At 45.0% G+C, this 20,144-nt stretch overlaps 1 protein-coding gene across 9 annotated transcripts in view; it reads right to left on the bottom strand.

Annotated features, from left to right (window-relative positions):
* Positions 1–15,028, bottom strand: part of ASH2L (ASH2 like, histone lysine methyltransferase complex subunit) — a 34,991-nt gene extending 19,963 nt beyond the window's left edge. For 2 of the 9 annotated variants that reach the window (XM_003902651.4, XM_021942210.2), the window contains exons 1-8: positions 13,237–13,601; positions 12,932–12,998; positions 12,244–12,389; positions 8,699–8,787; positions 8,333–8,427; positions 4,556–4,651; positions 3,836–3,931; positions 2,108–2,183 (exon numbers count right to left, since the gene is read on the bottom strand). In XM_003902651.4, the coding sequence (XP_003902700.1) occupies positions 2,108–2,183; positions 3,836–3,931; positions 4,556–4,651; positions 8,333–8,427; positions 8,699–8,787; positions 12,244–12,362 (571 nt within the window). In that variant the 5' untranslated portion in view covers positions 12,363–12,389; positions 12,932–12,998; positions 13,237–13,601. Of the gene's footprint in view, positions 1–1,038; positions 1,057–2,107; positions 2,184–3,835; positions 3,932–4,555; positions 4,652–8,332; positions 8,428–8,698; positions 8,788–12,243; positions 12,390–12,931; positions 12,999–13,236; positions 13,602–13,660 lie in introns of those variants that run through there. The other 7 variants (XM_009212887.4, XM_021942208.2, XM_009212883.4 and 4 more) reach the window with 7 other exon arrangements.
* Positions 15,029–20,144: the final 5,116 nt, after the last annotated feature.

Raw genomic sequence — 20,144 nt, 5'->3', positions numbered from 1 at the left:
ATGCAGAATTTCCTTTGATGAACACCTCAGATGTTATTCTATTTTTCATAAAAGATTTTTATTTATTTATTTTTTTTTGAGACAGAGTCTTGCTCTGTCGCCTACGCTGGAGTGCAGTGATACGATCTCGGCTCACTGCAAGCTCCACCTCCTGGGTTCACGCCATCCTCCTGCCTCAGCCTCCCAAGTAGCTGGGACTACAGGCACACGCTGCCACGCCTGGCTAATTTTTTGTATTTTTAGTAGAGATGGGGTTTCACCGTGTTAGCCAGGATGGTCTCGACCTCCTGACCTTGTGGTCCGCCCACCTAGGCCTTCCAAAGTGCTGGGATTACAGGCGTGAGCCACCGCACATGGCAAAAGTTTAATGTTAAACTGCTGCAATGTCATCATCTCTAGTTTAAGTCACTGTAATCAAAAAAAATTACATTTTTGTTTTTGTTTTTTTGAGACGGAGTCTTGCTCTGTTGCCCAAGCTGGAATGCAGTGGCATGATCTTGGCTCACTGCAACCTCTGCCTCCTGGGTTCAAGTGATTCTCCTGCCTCAGCCTCCCGAGTAGCTGGGATTACAGGTGCCTGCCACCATGCCCGGCTAATTTTTTTGTATTTTTAGTAGAGATGGGGTTTTGCCATGGTGGCCAGGCTGGTCTTGAACTCCTGGCCTCAGGTGATCTGTCTGTCTCGGCCTCCCAAAGTGCTGGGATACCATGCGTGAGCCACCTTGCCTGGCCAGAATTACATTTTTAACTGTCGTTTGCATTTTAATTATTTTAAGAAGCTTCAGATCCATCCAGAACAGAGCAAACAATACAAAAGAGGGGTAGCTGGCCATGTTAGGCAGAATATGACAACATACAAGCTCTTAAAGACTAACATTAAACTCAACTACTGTTTCATATTAAGTGCTATTGCTGCCATTTTCACAATGCTTCAAAATTATGTAGTTTTAGCTTCTACCACAGCTCAGCAAAAAGCATTTTCCAAACCACAAAATACTTAAGTCTGAGAGGCTGAAAGAAGACAGTGGAGGAATTCACCTCCAAAAGTGGCTCCACCTGTAAGAACAGAAGTGGCACCATGTATTTGTCAAATTTTAACAATTAAAAGGGGAAAATATGTTGTAAAAAGATAAACAACACACTTAGCTATTTCCAACCCATCTTAGAATATTAGTAACAGTAGAAACGATCAGCTATTTAAGTCCTACCACTCCAAAAGACAGGTTAATGATGCCATGTATCAGATGAACAGCTAAAATCTCTCAGCCACCCCAACTCATATTAGATAACCATTAGTAATGAGGGCTTTTCCCATTATTAGAAGGGTTAACAGAAGAACAAGCTGTATTCGGTGGTTAATATAGAAATGCTATCACATGAATGAGCTGAAGTTTCAGGGCAAGAAAAATTAGAAGATGGGCACAGGAAATCTGTTAAAAGTAGCAACTGAATAGCAGAAAAAGAGTGGAGAGGAGCTGAATCTTTCTAAATTTAATGTTAGTTACAAGGATACAGATATAAACACAGCAAATCTGACCTTGAAATGGTTCCTTGGCTGGGCGCGGTGGCTCAAGCCTGTAATCCCAGCACTTTGGGAGGCCGAGACGGGCGGATCACGAGGTCAGGAGATCGAGACCATCCTGGCTAACACGGTGAAACCCCGTCTCTACTAAAAATACAAAAAACTAGCCGGGCGAGGTGGCGGGCGCCTGTAGTCCCAGCTACTCCGGAGGCTGAGGCAGGAGAATGGCGTAAACCCGGGAGGCGGAGCTTGCAGTGAGCAGAGATCCGGCCACTGCACTCCAGCCCGGGCTACAGAGCAAGACTCTGTCTCAAAAAAAAAAAAAAAAAAAAAAAAAAGAAATGGTTCCTTGTTTTATGCTAAGCCTGTCTGACTCAAGAGCAAACTGTGTTGTAAAGTGACAAAAAGTTCTCCTCTATTACCATCTGCCAAATCCTTGGCTAGCTCCTAAAAATTGAGCTTGAACTATAAAAGCATCTTAGTAAGTATCCAGGTTAAGAGTCAACCCAAAGAAAGGCCAATTCTAGGAACAACTGGATTCAATAGCTTCCAAATATTTCAGCAATGAGATATGTAAACACTTACCATTTAGATTCCCACTAGTAGACACAGCACTGCTCTGTTTTTGGTTGTCATAAGCAGGACCAATGTTACTAAGGTCCTGCAAAAATATATCCAATTAAAATAGGAGTCTACATAAGTCAGTCAATCTGGATGCTCATAAAACAAGAGAAATTCTAACAGAATGGGAACTAAAATTGACTTTTTTTTTTTTTAGATGGAGTCTCACTCTGTCGCCCAGTCTGTAGTGCAGTGGCACAATCTCAGCTTACTACAACTTCTGCCTCCCAGGTTCAAGCGATTCTCTTGGTTTACCCTCCCGAGTAGCTGGGACTATAGGTGCACACCACCATGCCCGGCTAATTTTTTTTTTTTTTTTTTTGAGACAGACTTTCACTCTTGTCGCCCAGGCTGGAGTGCAGTGGCACTGATACTGGCTTACTGAAACCTCTGCCGCCCAGGTTCAAGCGATTCTCTTGCCTCAGCCTCCCAAGTAGCTGAGATTTACAGGCGCCTGCTGTCACACCCAGATAAATTTCTGTATTTTTTAGTAGAGATGGGGTTTCACCGTGTTGGCTAGGTTGGTCTCAAAACTCCCAACCTCAGGTGATCCACTTGCCTTGGCCTCCGAAAGTGCTGGGATTACAGGCGTGAGCCACCATGCCCAGCCTAATTTTTCTATTTTCAGTAGAGACAGGGTTTTACCGTGTTGGCCAGGCTGGTCTTGAACTCCTGACCTCAAGTGATCTGCCCGCCTCAACCTCCCAAAGTGCTGGGATTACAGGCGTGCGCCACCATGCCAGGCCTGAAATCGACAATTCTAAACAATGAAGCTTGCAGGGTCCCAAACTTGGGTGTTTTGTGGACCAGCAAGCACTCTTGCAAGTATGCGTGAGGCAGGCCAAGTGTAAGGACCAGAATAGTTTCAGAATGGTGATAAGTGGCAATTAATCAATCAACCTGGGTAGAGGCACGAGAGGGCACAGGGCAAACCAGAGTGCCTAAGCCCCATTCACTCAGCTCCTGTGGGAATTCAGGCCCCATGTAGTCAGATGTTTTCATTTTACAAGACAGAAATCTAAATTTCTATGTGAAATCTTGCATTTTTTTTTTTTTGAGAGACCGGTCTTGCTATATTGTCCAGGCTGGTCTCGAACTCTTGGACTCAAGCAATCCTCCTGCCTCAGTCTCCCAAAGTGCTAGGATTACAGGCATGAGCCACTGCACCGGGCTGAATCTTGCATTTTCAAAGCTGGCAAATAAAACGTGTAAAGACACAGCTTTAAGATTTGACATTCTGACTGGCCAAATGTGAACCCTGCTGTTGAACAAAAAAACGGCAATTTTCATTTGCCTGTTATGTTAGATATGCAACACAAATTCTTCATAACAAATTATTTTCACAACAAAGAATGTTTTTAAGAGCAAAATTTGAGATGTCAGAAAGATTAGAAGTAATTTGAAATAGCATTTTTTACATGTTACAAGTGAGGAAACTAAAGTTAAAATAAAGTGATTTGAAGAAATTCATAACATTTTGGAGAAGACCCACAACTAAAACACTGTAAGACACTGATCTCTTGGTTGAAGGTGAGTACTCTCGTATCAGTCACTATTTTTTTGGAGTCCACGATGCTATGCGCATGTAATGGCAGTGTGTTATGTGGCAAATATACACATGTAAACAGAACCTGACTCCCTATCCCCAAGTGGCTTAAAATCAAAAAGTAAATATAAAACATATTAATGTACCTGATCCAAAAGTCCAAATTTGGGGTAATCTTCTTCTGGGTCTTTACTCCCTGGATCTGGGTGTTCCTTTACCAAGAAAACATCTCTTTCTTTACTCTAAAAAGAAGCAGTGTTTTACTATTAATGAACATTTTATACTTAAAAGTATGGAATGAATAATCAACCACCAACTCCAAAAGTCAGTTCCTAGGTGTAGTGTCCAAAAAAGATAGTATTGTTTTTCCTTCTAAGAAATAATCCGTTACCATCAAAGAATTCAAACAAAGAAAACACGAAGAGTGCCCAAGTTTTTCATAATCCTCACCTATCCTTCTATCTCACAAAGATAAGCACTGTTAACAGCTTGCTGTTGACTTCTCCACAGGTGTTCTCTTTAATTTTAAGGACAATATTGCCCATAACATTTTTTTTAATAGAAGAAAAGAAATGGTCTCTAATTTCAATACAAAATTATTCTTGCAAAAGTACCGTGGACAAAAGTTTCAATACATAAAACCAGGTGTATGTGGGCAATGTTCACATAAGACACAATATGCATCTCACTGATTCTGTGTCCAAAAACTATTAAAATTCACAATTAGCTGTATCTCACACTCAAAGATATAACATTAAGTTGTTTTAATTTTATCATTTCACAGTGAGACGATAAAATATTATTTAATTCTTACAAAGAACAATGGTTTCTTAAATGTCAAGTCTAATCAATTGTAGTCTACTTACCATTGTTTTAACAATGTTATTTGGCCAAGTCATTTTCCCAGGTCTCTGTCTGGTTGTCATGCACTCCCAGTATTTATCAATAAATGGTATAATATCCTAATTTTAAAAATAAATTAAGACTATTACCACTGCAGTCAAAAATATGCTGACAAAGAAAGAAAACAGCATTTTTCAAAGACCTTGTTAGAATCAAGAGAAAAATCCATGTTAGTTTTTTCCCCCTATGATGTTATACAAGGTTTACATGTTTGTCTTTTAATCACTGAATATTTCATTGTATACACACAATATACAGATTATGGGGATTTCCACAAGTAGAAACAAACCTTAGCCATGTGGGGCTTACACTCCAGTTGGAGGGAAAAGCTCTGTCACAGTCCCTTGGTTATCAATTAGAAGATGACTCCCAAATTATTCTCTCTTGAGCTCCTATTTCTACCAGCTGAGACATATCTATCTGGACATCCTAAAGGGACCTCAAACTTCTTGTGACTAAAATGGAACTTGGTATCTTACCTCATAAATCTGCTTTTCAGATTTCTATTCTTGCTCCCGATAACTTAGAACCAGTAATCACCCAAATAAGCTAGATACAATAAGAGCTGTCCTTGACTCTTCTCTCACAATTTTTTTTTTTTTTTTGAGACAGAGTCTCGCTGCCGCCCAGGCTGGAGTGCAGTGGCCGGATCTCAGCTCACTGCAAGCTCCGCCTCCCGAGTTTACGCCATTCTCCTGCCTCAGCCTCCGAGTAGCTGGGATTACAGGCGCCCGCCACCTCGCCCGGCTAGTTTTTTGTATTTTTTAGTAGAAACGGGGTTTCACCGGGTGAGCCAGGATGGTCTCGATCTCCTGACCTTGTGATCCACCCGTCTCGGCCTCCCAAAGTGCTGGGATTACAGGCTTGAGCCACCGTGCCCGGCTTCTCTCACAATTTTTATACCTAAACAGTCACCAAATAAATTTTAAAATTTCAGAAATGTCATTCCAATCAGGCCTCCCTTCCATCCCCACTGCTGTGACTGTGGCTCTCACCAACTCCTGCTTACATGACTGAAACGACTTTTGACCTTCATCTTCTGGCCTCCTATGCAGATAATCTTCTAAAGTTCCACCACCAGAGTTAGTTCCATGAAAACTAAATCTTTACTAAAAGGAACCAGGGGAAGTACAAAGAAAGCCTGGAATATTTTGTTATTCCAGAAAGTAAGGAAGAGTTCAAAAATGGATGGGGGCGTATCAAAGAGTTTCAGGAGTCAGTCCAATAGGGCTACAATGGTTGAATCTGGGACAATCTGAGGGTCAGAAATAAAAAAAATGCAACAACATTTGCAAGTGTGGGCGCAGTGGCACACGCTTGTAATCCCAGCACTTTGGGAGGCTGAGGTGGGCAGATCACTTGAGGTCAGAAGTTTGAGACCAGCCTGGCCAACATGGTTAAACCCCGTCTCTACCAAAAAATACAAAAATTAGCCAGGCATGGTGGCATGCGCCAGTAGTCCCAGCTACTCAGGAAGCTGAGGCAGGATAATTACTTGAACCCAGGAGGCAGAAGTTGCAGTGAGCCAAAACATCGTACCACTGCACTCTAGCCTGGGTGACAGAGCCAGACTCCATCTCAATTTAAAAAAAAAAAAATTTCCAACAATGGACACATTGATTTTTTAAAAAAATCCACAGTGATATTTCCAAGGGAAAAAAAAGAATGAGGGGAAGTTATTTACAGAAGACTTGCAACTGAAGAATGTATTCTGATTTACAACCACTACTCTAACAACTGATTCAGGGTTGGATAATCAATGGTGGCTAAAATCACTAGTTGAAAGGAGTAGGAGAATAAGGTACTCAATGTATGGCTTAAGGATTACTTAGCACAAAGATAAAAATGCTCCCTCCTTAACCAACTACTCAAATTTAGGATCACTAATAATAAAACAAACCAATATCTTATATACCTCCTGATGTGGCGGTCTAAAAAACACACGATACCTATATAATCTTGCCAAAAATGTTTAACACATGGCCAGGCACAGTGGCTCACAACTTTAATCTCAGCACCTTGGGAGGCCAGGGCCAGTGGATTGCTTGAGCCCAGGAGTGTAAGAACAGCCTGGGCAACGTAGTGAGACCCGTCCCTATTAAAGAGGAAAAAAAAAAGTTTAACCTGAACCTAATCATGAAGAAACAGTCAAATGCAAATTGAGGAATATCATGCCAAACAACTGTCTAAGCACTTTAAAATTTTTAATTCATTAAATAAATAAATAAAGGAGCTGGGTGTGTTGGTTCATGCCTGTCTTCCCAGAGCTTTGGGAGGCCAAGGCAGGAGGATCACTTGAGCCCAGGAGGTCAAAACCAGCTGGGCAACATAGTGAGACCACATCTCCAATAAAAAAATTTTTTAATTAGCTGGCTGTGGTAGCATGAGTGCAGCTGCTCGGGAAGCTGAGGTGGGAGAATAGCTTGAACCTAGGAGGTTGAGGCTGTAGTGAGCCGTGACTGTGCCACTGCACTTCGGGCTGGGTAATAGAGCAAAACCCAACTGAATAAAGGAATTGTTTTATTAATTGATTAGAGACAAAAGAGTCATTACAACTAAATGTAACGGGTGATCCTAACCAGATCCTGGATGGAGGAAGAAGCTATGGAGGAGGATATTATTAACACAAAAATAATCCTGAGAAACTACAAATATGAACTGTAAATTAGTAGTACTGCATCAATGTTAAATTTCTTTACTATGATCATTGCATTGTGATTGTATTAACAGAATATTGGGTAAAATATACCTACAAGGTAGTCTCATACAGCTTAAAAGAAAAACAGAGATAGGGGGAGATAAAACAAATGTAGCAAAATGTTAACTGGCAAATCGAAGAAGAAACAGGCCAGGTGCAGTGGCTCACACCTGTAATCCCAACAACTTGGGAGGCCGAGGCGGACGGATCACTTGAGTACAGGAGTTCGACCAGCCTAGGCAACGTGGCGAAACCCTGTCTCTTAAAAAAAAACACACACACAAAAATGAGCTGGGTGTGGTGGCGTGCACCTGGAGTCCCAGCTACTCGAGAGGCTGAGGTGGGAAGATCACCTGAACCTAGGAGGTCAAGGCTTCAGTGAGCCATGATGGTGTCGCTACATTCCACCTTGAAAATTTTCAAAATAATTTTGGAAAAAATAAACTAAAAATGGGCCACGCGCAGTGGCTCACATCTGTACTCCCAGCACTTTGAGAGGCCAAGGAAGGTGAATTGCTTTAGCCCAGGAGGTCAAGGCTGCAGTGAGCCATAATCACACCACTGCACTCTAGCCTGGGTGACAGAGTGAGATTCTCTCTTAAAAAAAACAGAACAGGCCAGGTGCGGTGGCTCACACCTGTAATCCCAGCACTTTGGGAGGCCAAGGCGGGGGATCATGAGGTCAGCTGGAGACCAGCCTGGCCAACACGGTGAAATCCTGTCTCCACCAAAAATAGAAAAAATTAGCCAGGCGTGGTGGCGCAAGCCTGTAATCCCAGCTACTCGGGAAGCTGAGGCAGGAGAATCGCTGGAACCCAGGAGGCAGAGGATGCAGTGAGCTGAGATTGCATCACTGCGCTGCAGCCTGGACAATAGAGCAAGACTCCGTCTTGAAAAAAAAAGAAAAAAAGAACAAGGTAATCACTGAATCCACTGTCATATATTCATTAAAAACTGGGAAGAAAGTACTTGTTAGGGAGTATATTTAGAAGTTCCACCTAACTCTTTAGTATAATTGCAATTACATTAATTCCACCTCTACCTTATCTTTGGAGAACATTGTCTTCGGATGTTCATCCTGCGTTCGGGACTGCCATGTCAGGTTGGCCAAAGCACTAAGGCACATTTCCTTCAAGTCTATCAAAAACAAAAAGGAAGAAACAGTTATCTATAGTACTATATCTCTATTACCAAGGGAATAATTAATAAGTGGTCCAGAAAATAACAATTACAGCAGCAAAATGGAGTCATCATGTGACCTGAAATGGGCAACTGCAATTATTCAGAGCTAAACCCCAACTGAACTTATACCAGCTACTAGGCAAAGGTCTCCTGATTCTGCTAAGCCCAGATCCCTTTTCTTTTCCAGTGCATAATCATCTTCTAATACTCCAGAGTTTGTTCTTACTTGCTTGCTTCCGGAGGAAATAGGTATTCCCACTGTGATGGCAGACATTGCAGTGAAAACTGTAGTTGGTCATGAAAGGTAGACAGGATCTACAGAAGAGACAAATTATACAAATTAGTGAACTTGTGAATACACACACTTCTTCTTCTTCTTCTTTTTTTTTTTTTTTTAAGACAGGGTCTCACTCTGCCACCCAGGCTGGAGTGCAGTGTTACAATCATAGCTCACTGCAGACTTGACCTTCCCTGGCTCAGGTTGATTCTCCCACTTCAGTCCCCCAAGTAGCTGGGATACAAGAATGAGCCACCATGCCCAGCTAATTTTTGTATTTTTTTTATGGAGTTAGGCTTTCACCATGTTGCCCAGGCTGTCCACTTCTTTATGAGAAGTTAACATGCATCCATTCCCCTCAGTGACAGGTAAATTAAAATGTTAATATGTTAACATAGTCTTTTTTTTTTTTTTTTTTTGAGACGGAGTCTCACTCTGTCGCCCAGGCTGGAGTGCAGTGGCCGGATCTCAGCTCACTGCAAGCTCCGCCTCCTGGGTTCACGCCATTCTCCTGCCTCAGCCTCCCCAGTAGCTGGGACTACAGGCGCCCGCCACCTCGCCCGGCTAATTTTTTGTATTTTTTAGTAGAAACGGGGTTTCACCGTGTTAGCCAGCATGGTCTCGATCTCCTGACCTCGTGATCCGCCCGTCTCGGCCTCCCAAAGTGCTGGGATTACAGGCTTGAGCCACCGCGCCCGGCCAACATAGTCTTAAAATGTAAAAAGGTTGTCAAAACCAAAACAGGGCTCATATTCTTAAAAATACCTGGATTTTTCTGTCACAAAAATTAATAAGACTTTATCCATTATACTGGACAATTCGGCATCCAGAAGGTTCTCACTTGTTCTTACAAGGTATCTTGTTAGTTTATTTTTTGAGCACCTAAAAAGAATATGCCAGGCCAGCTGTAGAAAAGGACAAAGTAGTCTAAGGTGTATCTCTATGGTGTCAATGATGTGGTTGGAAAGGGCAGGCAGAATGTAAGAAAAAATGAATTAAAAATGTAGGTAACTAGGCCAGGCGTGGTGGCTCATGCCTGTAATCCCAGAACTTTGAGAGGCCAAGACGGGTAGATCACCTGACATCAAGAGAAGACTTGCCTATTTGAGGTCAAGAGAGGAAGAGGCCAGGAGGGGAAAGACAATATGGCAGACATGGGATGCAACAGAGGAATCAACGCATTTGAGGAAACATGGTAGTGATTGCACAGGGTGACAGGAAAAGGACAGGAGTTTAGTCTTGCAAAGGGCAAAGTAACAGAAGGACAGAAGACCTTTAGTATAAATGGCTTAAGCTAGAAGAGAAGAAACCAGAACAAATGTTTATCTTGGACTCTGAAACTAGCTTAGGGTATCCTCAGAGAAGACTACCAAGCATTTACCAACTATTGTTACCCTCATGGAATTAAGAAACATTCTTACAAATGTTAAGGCTGAGTTTCCTTACCTTCACTTCTCTGTAGAACCTCTTCTGTTAAACAGTTTATTGTGATAAACTCATTTACAGAAGGCAAAGCCTCATACTAAAGATAGGTAGGTAAATAGTTATTTTAATTCAAACACAAACAGGTGTAAAGAGCAGCCTTTTTCATACCCTGCTAGCTCACATTCTCTATCTCAGTTGCAAAAGATAATCCATCCCACCTAACTGGGCTTTATTTTTTTTTTGGGGGGGTACAGGGTTTCACTCTGTTACACAGGCAGGAGTGCAGTGGTACAATCATGGCTCATTGCAGCCTCAACCTGCGGCGCTTAAGCAATCCTCCCACCTAAAACTCCTGAGTAGCTGGTACTACAGGGGTGCATCACCATGCCTAGCTCATTTTTTCTATTTCTCATAGAGATAGGATCGCACTATGTTGCCTAGGCTGGTCTAGAACGCCTGGGCTCAAGTCATCCTCCTGTCTCCACCTCCTAAAGTGCGGGGATTACAGGTGTCAGCCACCATGCCTTGCCTTTTTTTTTTTTTTTGAGACAGAGTCTCACTCTGTCGCCCAGGCTGGAGTGCAACCTCCGCTTCCCAGGTTCAAGTGATTCTCCTGCCTCCCGAGTAGCTGGGACTACAGGTGTGCAACACTGCACCCAGCTAATTTTTGTATTTTTTTTGGAGACGGGGTTTCACCATATCGGTCAGGCTTGTTTCCAACTCCCGACCTCGTGATCAGCCTGCCTCGGCCTCCCAAAGTGCTGGGATTACAGGCGTGAGCCACTGTGCCTGGCCCCCGCCCCCTGCTTTTTTTAAACTTGATACCACGGATAGGATCTAACTGGGCTTTAGATACAACTTTTCAAGTTCGGTTACAAACTCTTGTCTCCAAAGCTACCAAAATTTTGAACTGTGATTTGATTTTTCCTTGAATTCCTCCCAGTTATCTCACTAGTAAATTTCCTTTCCTAAACTGTCTATCCAAACAAATTCTTCCGGCAAAAGTGGCCCTATCTTAGGCCTCTCTAAGAGACCAGGCTCACTTAGCTAGTGTGTTTTCCCAACAGGTGTTGCTACCAAGATCAATTATTTCTTCCTGATCCTTCAGTATTTTTCTTTCTTTTTAAAAACACTCTTTCCTAAATCACAAGTCACATGTTAATTAAGACATCAGCATTTCTAAAACCCATTTTAACCTTTTAACTAGAAAGTATACAACGGATTATAAAGGAAAGCTGGGTGTGGTGGCTCATGCCGGTAATCCCAATACTTTGGAAGGGTGAGGCAGGAGGATTCCTTGAGCTCAGAAGTTCGACGCTGCAGCAAGCTGTGATCCTGCCATTGCACTCCAGCCTGGGCAGCAGAGCGAGACCCGGTTGCAAGAAAAAAACAAGAAAACACACACATATGCAGCCTTATTTTTATATAGTCTTATATAAATGTATTAGTATAATATAGACCATAAAGAACATTACAAAGAGCGAGCAGTACAGTTATTCCAATAGACACGAGTCGGTATAAGGAAAAAAGTCTTTCATTCTCAATCACAATATTATTTTAATTCACTAGAAGAGGCACATGATTGGAAATAGCTTTGCTGAGGAGAGCAGACAACATACCTAAAGGAGTAAGTCAGCAGCAATGAGAAAGGAAAAAGAGGACGGTTCAGGCATAAAGAGCATGGGTCATCTCAAATTTGGGACAACAGGCTTTATCCACATATACACTAATTCTTTCTGAAAAATCCAAAACACCAACACAAGGTTTATATTGTCCTAAATTTGTTTATATAACAGTTTGTAATTGCATTTTTTTTGGTCTCCAAACCAGGTTGTAAACTCAAATGGAGGGACAATACCCACCATTGTATCTATCAGGGCTGTGCCGTCAGTAAGCAGATAACATGCTAAGGGAATTAAAACAATCCCTGATTCAACATCCTACTTGCTGAATAGGAGTCAGGAGACATAGGAAATACTTCGCATTTATTTTGCCCAGAAACTAACTGTTGAGCATGTTCAGATTTATTTTACCGAGTAATTCTTACAAAAACTATGAAAAGTACTCACGAGGTATCTATGCCAAATGTGTCAGCCGTGAACCATTTTGTACAAATCCCACATTGCAGCTCTACTTCACCCAACTGTCGGCCATTCTCTTCATCCACGGAGCCCGCCTGAGTATCCATCACCTCTGACGTATCCCCAGCACCTTCCTGTGTCAGAGCAATTCGAGAATCAAATCAGTTGACTTGAATGTATTTTACTTTATTTTATTTTTTTAAGGGACAAGGGTCTCCCTATGTTGCCCAGGCTGGTCTCAGCCTCCCAAAGTGCTGGGATTACAGGCATGAGCCACCGTGCCTGGACTGAATGTATTTTTGATTCGCTTAAAAATTTAAGAACAAGGCCGCGTGCGGTATCTCAAGCCTGTAATCCCAGCACTTTGGGAGGCCGAGGAGGGAGAATCACCTGAGGTCAGGAGTTGGAGACCAGCGTGGCCAACATCGTGAAACCCCGTCTCTACTAAAAAAAAAAAAAAAAAAAAAAGTAGCTGGGTGTGTTGGCAGGTGCCTGTAATCCCAGCTATTCGGAAGGGTGAGGCAGGAGAATCGCAGGAACCCGGGAGGAGGTTGCAGTGAGCCCAGATAGCGCCACTGCATTCCAGCCTGGGCGACAGAGTGAGGCTCCGCCGCAAAAAAAAAATTTAAAACCAAACCCTATGTTGTCTTGCAAACAACTAAAAAGAAATACTTACTAGTGTATCTTTTCCATTAGATGATTCTGTCTCCAAACCACCGCTTACATCGACCAAGTTTGCCTCCCTATAAGATAATGAAAGAGCTCAAGCAAGAATTCTCAATACAAACAAACCTCAAAATACCTATTCCCAAAAATGATGATCAAATTACAGTCGAACTTCATATTCCTGCAGCTTTTTCAGCTACGCCTGTTCTCAGACTGGATGCCCAAGGTATTGTCAGGATATTGAGAAGGTGGACAAGACAGTAGCGGACCTACGGAGCACACGGACGCCTAATCAGCTTTTACAGACAAATCTACCTGGGTTAGAGGTGGTCCTGGGAGAGGTTCAAAGAGAGGCAGCTCTCCCACCCTGTTTTCAGAGTGACCGTTACTTCTTCCAGTCTGGCACTGCAAAAGTAGTTTTTTGGTTTTTTTTTTTTTTTTTTTTTTCTGGAATATGTAAAGGCCTCCCATTAAAGAGTGAGCTACCAGCTTCCTGCCGGGGAGCAAGAGTCAGTGATAATGACAGGCGCCTCAACTCCCACCGCCCGTGAAAGGTGCGGAAGGGGCGTTATCTGAGATATTCTTGAGAGAGGACGGGCCAACCTGCGCAGGGGCAGGGCGAGCCATTGGCGGCTGGGCCTGAGTTCGCAGGGGGCGGGCGGCAGGGCTCCAAGAGCCGCGGAATTCAGGAGGGGCGGGCCTCCCTCCCGCGTCCTCCTCTGGCCGCAGGACCTCTTACCCGCCTTCAGCCTCGCCGGAACTGGGCTCAGCTGTCGGAGGAGCAGAGGTCCCCTCTCCAGGAGGAGCGGCTGCTCCCGCTGCCACCGGCTTCATCTCCCCCTCTTCTGCAGCTGTTGCATTTGCGGCCGCTCCTGGGCCAGGCCCGGCACCCGCTTCCTGGCCGGGTCCTGCTCCCGCCGCCGCCATCACGGCCACCCCTGGACTTCTCGCGAGAGTACCCTCTCTTCTCGCGCGCGTTGTTGTGAGACGCTGTAGTCTTCAAACAGGAAAAACTCGCGGTGGGTCCACTGCCTGCCTGAGGAAGCCTAACTACACTACCGCTTTAAGGCCAGTCGCGCGGGCAGAGGTGGGCCGGGCCTCCAAGCCTGCGGTGGCCGCTGGCCTGGCACGGGGAAGGCGGAGGAAGCTAGATGGTTGGTAGGACTCCCTCTAGGACTTCCTTTGGAATCAGGGACGGATGCAGCGTATTTTCGTGGCTACGACTGGATATCCCCGCGTAGAGGAGGAGCTTTGAGAGCGCTGGCCGTGCCACCGAACACTCCTCACCACCGAAAGTGGGAAACGTCTTCCTTGGAGACTAGCACTCCCTGCCCAACCCGGATGGAATTTGGTTTTCTGCGCAGGGTCGCCCCCTGGAGCCCGTTTCCAAATGACCTTCAGAGGGAAGGGAATCTAGGGAGGCCGATTCCAGGGGCGAGGGTGGAGGACCCAGGGCGGGCAGCAGAGGATCGGTGTGGGCACCGGAAGCGGCTTGCCGCTTCCTAGTGTGAGAGGTGGAAAGCGAATCCCGGGAGGGTGCCGGGACACTCGGAACGTAGACAAGTTTGGTGCCCAGCGAAAGGAAGAGGTGTGGACTGAAAGTACGAACTTGCGAAGTCATCGACAGTAGCTGGTGGCTGGCATCACTGGAGTGAGTTGAGTCTTTCAGAGCCATGGTTTCCAAACTGGAGAATGCAAAGCTCTGAGTGTTGCGGCCAGGAACGTTTTCAGGACACCAATGTTTATTATCCTATATCCTAAAATGTTGCCTAACAATAGACTCTTCTCCCGCTTTACACAAGAAGGGCGCACCCCTCGCCAATCCTCACTCCAATCTTACAATGATGTGTCCACCAATAGGGTAGGAACGTCCGGGCCACTGAACGCCATGGAAAATATGTAGATACTGATTTCCCAATTGGTTCCCAATTATTGGTTTTCAACAAAATTGAAGAAAGACCTGAGTTGCCAGGTGACATTTTAAAATTGGTGATAAAAACTAAAATCAGGTGTTGGTACTCCAAAGAGATGGTACTCCAAAGGGATGCTTGCTCTAAGTATCTCCTCCCAAATACATATTATTGTAGCAGTTTTAACATATGGTCGCAAAATTGTGTGTTTTCTTGTTGTTTTGTTTTTTCTTTTGAGAGAGTCTCGCTCTGTTGCCCAGGCTGGAGTGCAGTGGTGCGATCTTGGCTCACTGCAACCTCCGCCCCAGGTTCAAGCGATTCTTTTGCCTCAGTCTCCCGAGTAGCTGGGATTACAGGTGTCTGTCACCACGCCCAGCTAATTTTTGTATTTTTAGTAGAGGCAGGGTTTCACCATGTTGGCCACGGTGGCCTCCAGCTCCTGATCTCAAGTGATCTACCCTCCTCGGCCTCCCAAAGTGCTGAGATTACAGGTGTGAGCCACCGCGCCCAGCCTTTTTTTTTTTTTTTTTTTGGAAACAGAGTCTGGCTTTGTCGCCCAGACTGAGTGCAGTAGGGCGATCTCAGCTCCCTGCAACCTCCACCTCCCGGGTTCGGGTTGAAGCTATTCTCTTGCCTCAGCCTCCCCAGCTGCTGGGATTTCAGGCACGTGCCATGATGCCCGCCTAAGTTTTGTATCTTTACTAGAGATGGGGTTTCACCTGTGTGGTTCAAGCCTGTAATCCCAGCACTTTGGGAAGCTGAGGCAGGCAGATCACCTGAGGTCAGAAGTTTGAGACCAGCCTGGCCAACATGGTGAAACCCCATCTCTACTAAAAATACAAAAATTAGCTGGGCATAGTGGCATGTGCCTGTGGTTCCAGCTACTCAGGAGACTGAGGCAGGAGAATGGCTTGAACCCAGGAGGTGGAGTTGGTTGCGGTAAACCGAGATCACACCACTCCAGTCCAGCCTGTGCAACAGAGTGAAGCTCTGCTTAAAAAAAAAAGGGGGGCCGGGCGCGGTGGCTCAAGCCTGTAATCCCAGCACTTTGGGAGGCCGAGACGGGTGGATCACGAGGTCAGGAGATCGAGACCATCCTGGCTAACATGGTGAAACCCCGTCTCTACTAAAAAATACAAAAAAGTAGCCGGGTGAGGTGGCTGGCGCCTGTAGTCCCAGCTACTCGGGAGGCTGAGGCCGGAGAATGGCGTGAACCCGGGAGGCGGAGCTTGCAGTGAGCTGAGATCTGGCCACTGCACTCCAGCCTGGGTGATAGAGCGAGACTCTGTCTCAAAAAAAAAAAAAAGGAAAAAAACAAAACAAAAAACCTGGGTACCCTCTCATGATAAGGTTAATGAAAATCACTACCAGAACACCAGGTTAGAAGTTTAGGATGGCCAAACAGGAAAAAGATATTTTTAGGAGCTCTCTCTCCAGTAACTGCTTAATTCACTCAGTTTACCAGAAAGCTGATTTGATGCAGATGCCGACTGGAGTGTGAATTATTCTACCATGGTGAAAATATGGAGGCCATTCTCACATCCTCAAATACAGTATTCAGAATGCTCATGATTATGATTCCCATAATTATGATTCCCAATTATGAGAATTCCCAATTCTCATAATTTATAAATTATAAAGATAGCTTTTCTTTTCTCTATGTTTTCCAGGTGGTGTTTGTTTGTTTTTTAAGAGATAGGGTCTTACCCTGTCACCCAGGCTGTAGTGCAGATCATGGCTCACTACAACCTCAACCTTCTTGTCTCAAGCAATCCTCCCTCCTTAGCCTCCTTAGTAGCTGGAACTCCTGGCATGTGCCACCACGCCTGGCTCATTTTTCTTATTTTTTTTGTAGAGACAGAGTGTATTAGTGTGTTCTCATGCTGCTAAGAAAGATATACCTGAGACTGGGTAGTTTATAAAGGAAAGAAGTTTAATTGACTCACAGTTCGGCATGGCTGGGGAGGCCTCAGGAAACTTACAATTATGGCAGAAGGGGAAGTAAACACATCCTTCTCCACATGGCGGCATCAAGGAGAAGTGCCGAGTGAAGGGGAGGGTGGGAAAACACTTGTAAAACCATCAGATCTTGTGAGAACTCACTCACTTCACAAGAACAGCATGGAGGTAACCACCCCCATGATTCAATTACCTTCTACCAGTTCCCTCCCATAACGTGGGGATTATAGGAGCTACAGTTCAAGATGAGACTTGGAGGCCAGGTACAGTGGCTCATGCCTGTAATCCCAGCACTTTGGGAGGCCAAGGCAGGTGGATCACGAGGTCAAGAGATTGAGACCATTCTGGCTAACATGGTGAAACCCTGTCTCTACTAAAAATACAAAAATTAGCTGGGCATGGTGGTGCATGCCTGTATTCCCAGCTACATGTGTGGCTGAGGCAGGAGAATCACTTGAACCTGGGAGTCAGTGAGCCAAGATCACGCCACTGCCCTCCAGCCTGTTGACAGAGTGAGACTCCATCTTGGGGAAAAAAAAAAAAAGATGAGATTTGGGTGACCCAAACCATATCATTTTGCCCCCGGCCCCTCCCAAATCTCATGTTCTCACATTTCAAAACACAATCATGCCTTCCCAACAGTCCCCCAAAGTCTTAGCTCATTCCAACATGAACTCAAAAGTCCAAGTCCAAAGTCTCATCTGAGACAAGTAAAGTCCCTTCTGCCTCTGAACCTGTAAAATTAAAAGCAAGGTAGCTACTTCCTAGACACAATGGAGGTTACAGGCATTGGGTAAAAATACTTATTCCAAATGGGAGAAATTGGCCAAACAAAGGGGCTACAGGACCCACACAAGTTTCAATTCCAGACCACAGTCAAATCTTAAAGCTCTAAAATGATCTCCTTTGACTACATGTATCACATCCAGGTCACACTTGCTGAGACCAGCTTGGTCGTGGAGACCCCAACCCAGTGGCACTAGAGGAATAAAGACACAGACACAGAAATAGAGTGCACAGTGAGATCAGGGGGCTAACAGCCTTCAGAGCTGACAGCCTTGAACAGAGTTTGACCCACCTATTTATTGACAGTAAGCCCATGATTAACGTCGTTTCTGCAGTTTATAGATTGACTAAAAGTATTCCTTATGGGGAACAAAGGGACAGGCTCTGGCTTGTTATCTGCAGCAGGAATGTGTCCTTAAGGCACAGATCGCTCATTGCTCATGCCGTTGTTTGTGGTTTAGGAACACCTTGAGTGGTTTTCCACCCTGGGTGGGCCAGGTGTTTCTTGCCCTCATTCCAGTAAACCAGCAACCTCCAGCGTGAGTGTCATAGCCATCACAAGCATGTCACAGTGCTGCAGAGATCTTGTTTATGGTCAGTCTTGAGACCTGTTCTGAGCAATACTGATACAAGAGGTGGGTTTCCAAAGTCTTGGGCAGCTTTGCCCCGTGGCTTTACAGGGTACAGCCCCGCTCCTGGCTGCTTTCATGAGCTGATATTGAGTGTCTATAGCTTTTCCAGGCACACAGTGCAAACTGTTGGTGGATCTACCACTCTGGGGTCTGGAGGACAGTGGCCCTCTTCTCACAGCTCTACTAGGCAGTGCTCCAGTGGGGACTCTGTGTGGGAACTCCAACCCCACATTTCCTTTCTGCTCTGCCCTAGCAGAAGTTCTCCATGAGGGCTCTTCCCTGCAGCACACTTCTGCTTGGACATCCAGGCATTTCCATACAGCCTCTGAAATCTAGGTGGAGGTTCCCAAACCTCAATTCTTCTGTGCACCTGCATGCTCAACACCATGTGGAAGCTGCCAAGGCTTGGGGCTTGCACCCTCTGAAGCCATGGCCTGAGCTGTACCTTGGCCCCCTTTAGCCATGGCTGGAGTGGCTGGAACACAGGACACCAAGCCTCTAGGCTGCACACAGCAGGGGGGCCCTGGACCTGGCCAAGGAAACCATTTTCCCTCCAAGGCCTCCTGACCTGTGATGGGAGGAGCTGCTCTGAAGGTCCCTGACGTGCCCTGCCCTGGAGACATTTTCCACATTGTCTTGGAGATTAACATTTGGCTTATTACTTTTGCAAATTTCTGCAGCAGGCTTGAATTTCTCCCCAGAAAATGGGGTTTTCTTTTCTATTGCATAATCAGGCTGCAAATTTTCCAAACTTTTCTGCTCTGCTTCCTCTTGAATGCTTTGTTGATTAGACATTTCTTCTGTCAGATACCCTAAATCATCTCTCTCAAGTTCAAAGTTCTACAGATCTCTAGGGCAGGGGCAAAATGCGGACAGTCCCTTTGCATAGCAAGAGTGACCTTTGCTCCAGTTTCCAATGAGTTTCTCATCTCCATCTGAGACCACCTCAGCCTGGACTTTACTGTCCATATCACTCTCAGTATTTTGATCAAGGCTATTCAACAAGCCTCTAGGAAGTTCTAAACTTTTCCACATCTTCCTGTCTTCTGAGCCCTCCAAGTCTCTAGGAAGTTCCAGACTTCCCCACATTTTTTTTTTTTTTTTTTTGAGATGGAGTCTCGCTCTGTTGCCCAGGCTGGAGTGCAGTGGCCAGATCTCAGCTCACTGCAAGCTCCGCCTCCCGGGTTTAAGCCATTCTCCTGCCTCAGCCTCCCGAGCAGCTGGGACTACAGGCGCCCGCCACCTCACCCAGCTAGTTTTTTTTTTTTGTATTTTTTAGTAGAGATGGGGTTTCACCATGTTAGCCAGGATGGTCTCGATCTCCTGACCTCGTGATCCACCCGTCTTGGCCTCCCAAAGTGCTGGGATTACAGGCTTGAGCCACCGTGCCCAGCGTCCCACATTTTCATATCATCTAAGCCCTTCAAACTGTTCCAACCTCTGCCTGTCATCCAGTTATAAAGTTGCTTGCACATTTCTGAATATCTTTATAGCAGCACCCCACTGCCAGTGCCAGTTTACTGTATTAGTCTGTTCTGATGCTTCTAATAAAGACATACCCAAGACTGGGTAATTTATAAAGGAAAGAGGTTTAATTGACTCACAGTTCAGCATGGCTGGGAGGCCTCAGGAAACTTACAATCATGGTGGAAGGGGAAGCAAACATGTCCTTTACATGTTAGCAGGAATAAGGGCAGTGCAAAGTGGGTTAAAGCCCCTTACAAAGCCATCAGATCTCGTGAGAACTCACTCGCATCACGAGAACAGCATGTAGGTAACCATTCCCATGATTCAATAACCTCCCACTTCCCATGACTCATGGGGTTTATGGGAACTACAGTTCAAAATGAGATTTTGGTGGGGACACAGCCAAACCATGTCACAGAGTCTTGCTATGTTGCCCAGGCTGGTCTTGAATTCCTGGGCTCAAGCAATC

Source organism: Papio anubis, chromosome 8 (genome assembly GCF_008728515.1).
Source record: "Papio anubis isolate 15944 chromosome 8, Panubis1.0, whole genome shotgun sequence".
In the NCBI taxonomy this organism is placed as follows: Eukaryota; Metazoa; Chordata; class Mammalia; order Primates; family Cercopithecidae; genus Papio; species Papio anubis.
This window is presented reverse-complemented; position numbering and strand designations above follow the sequence as displayed.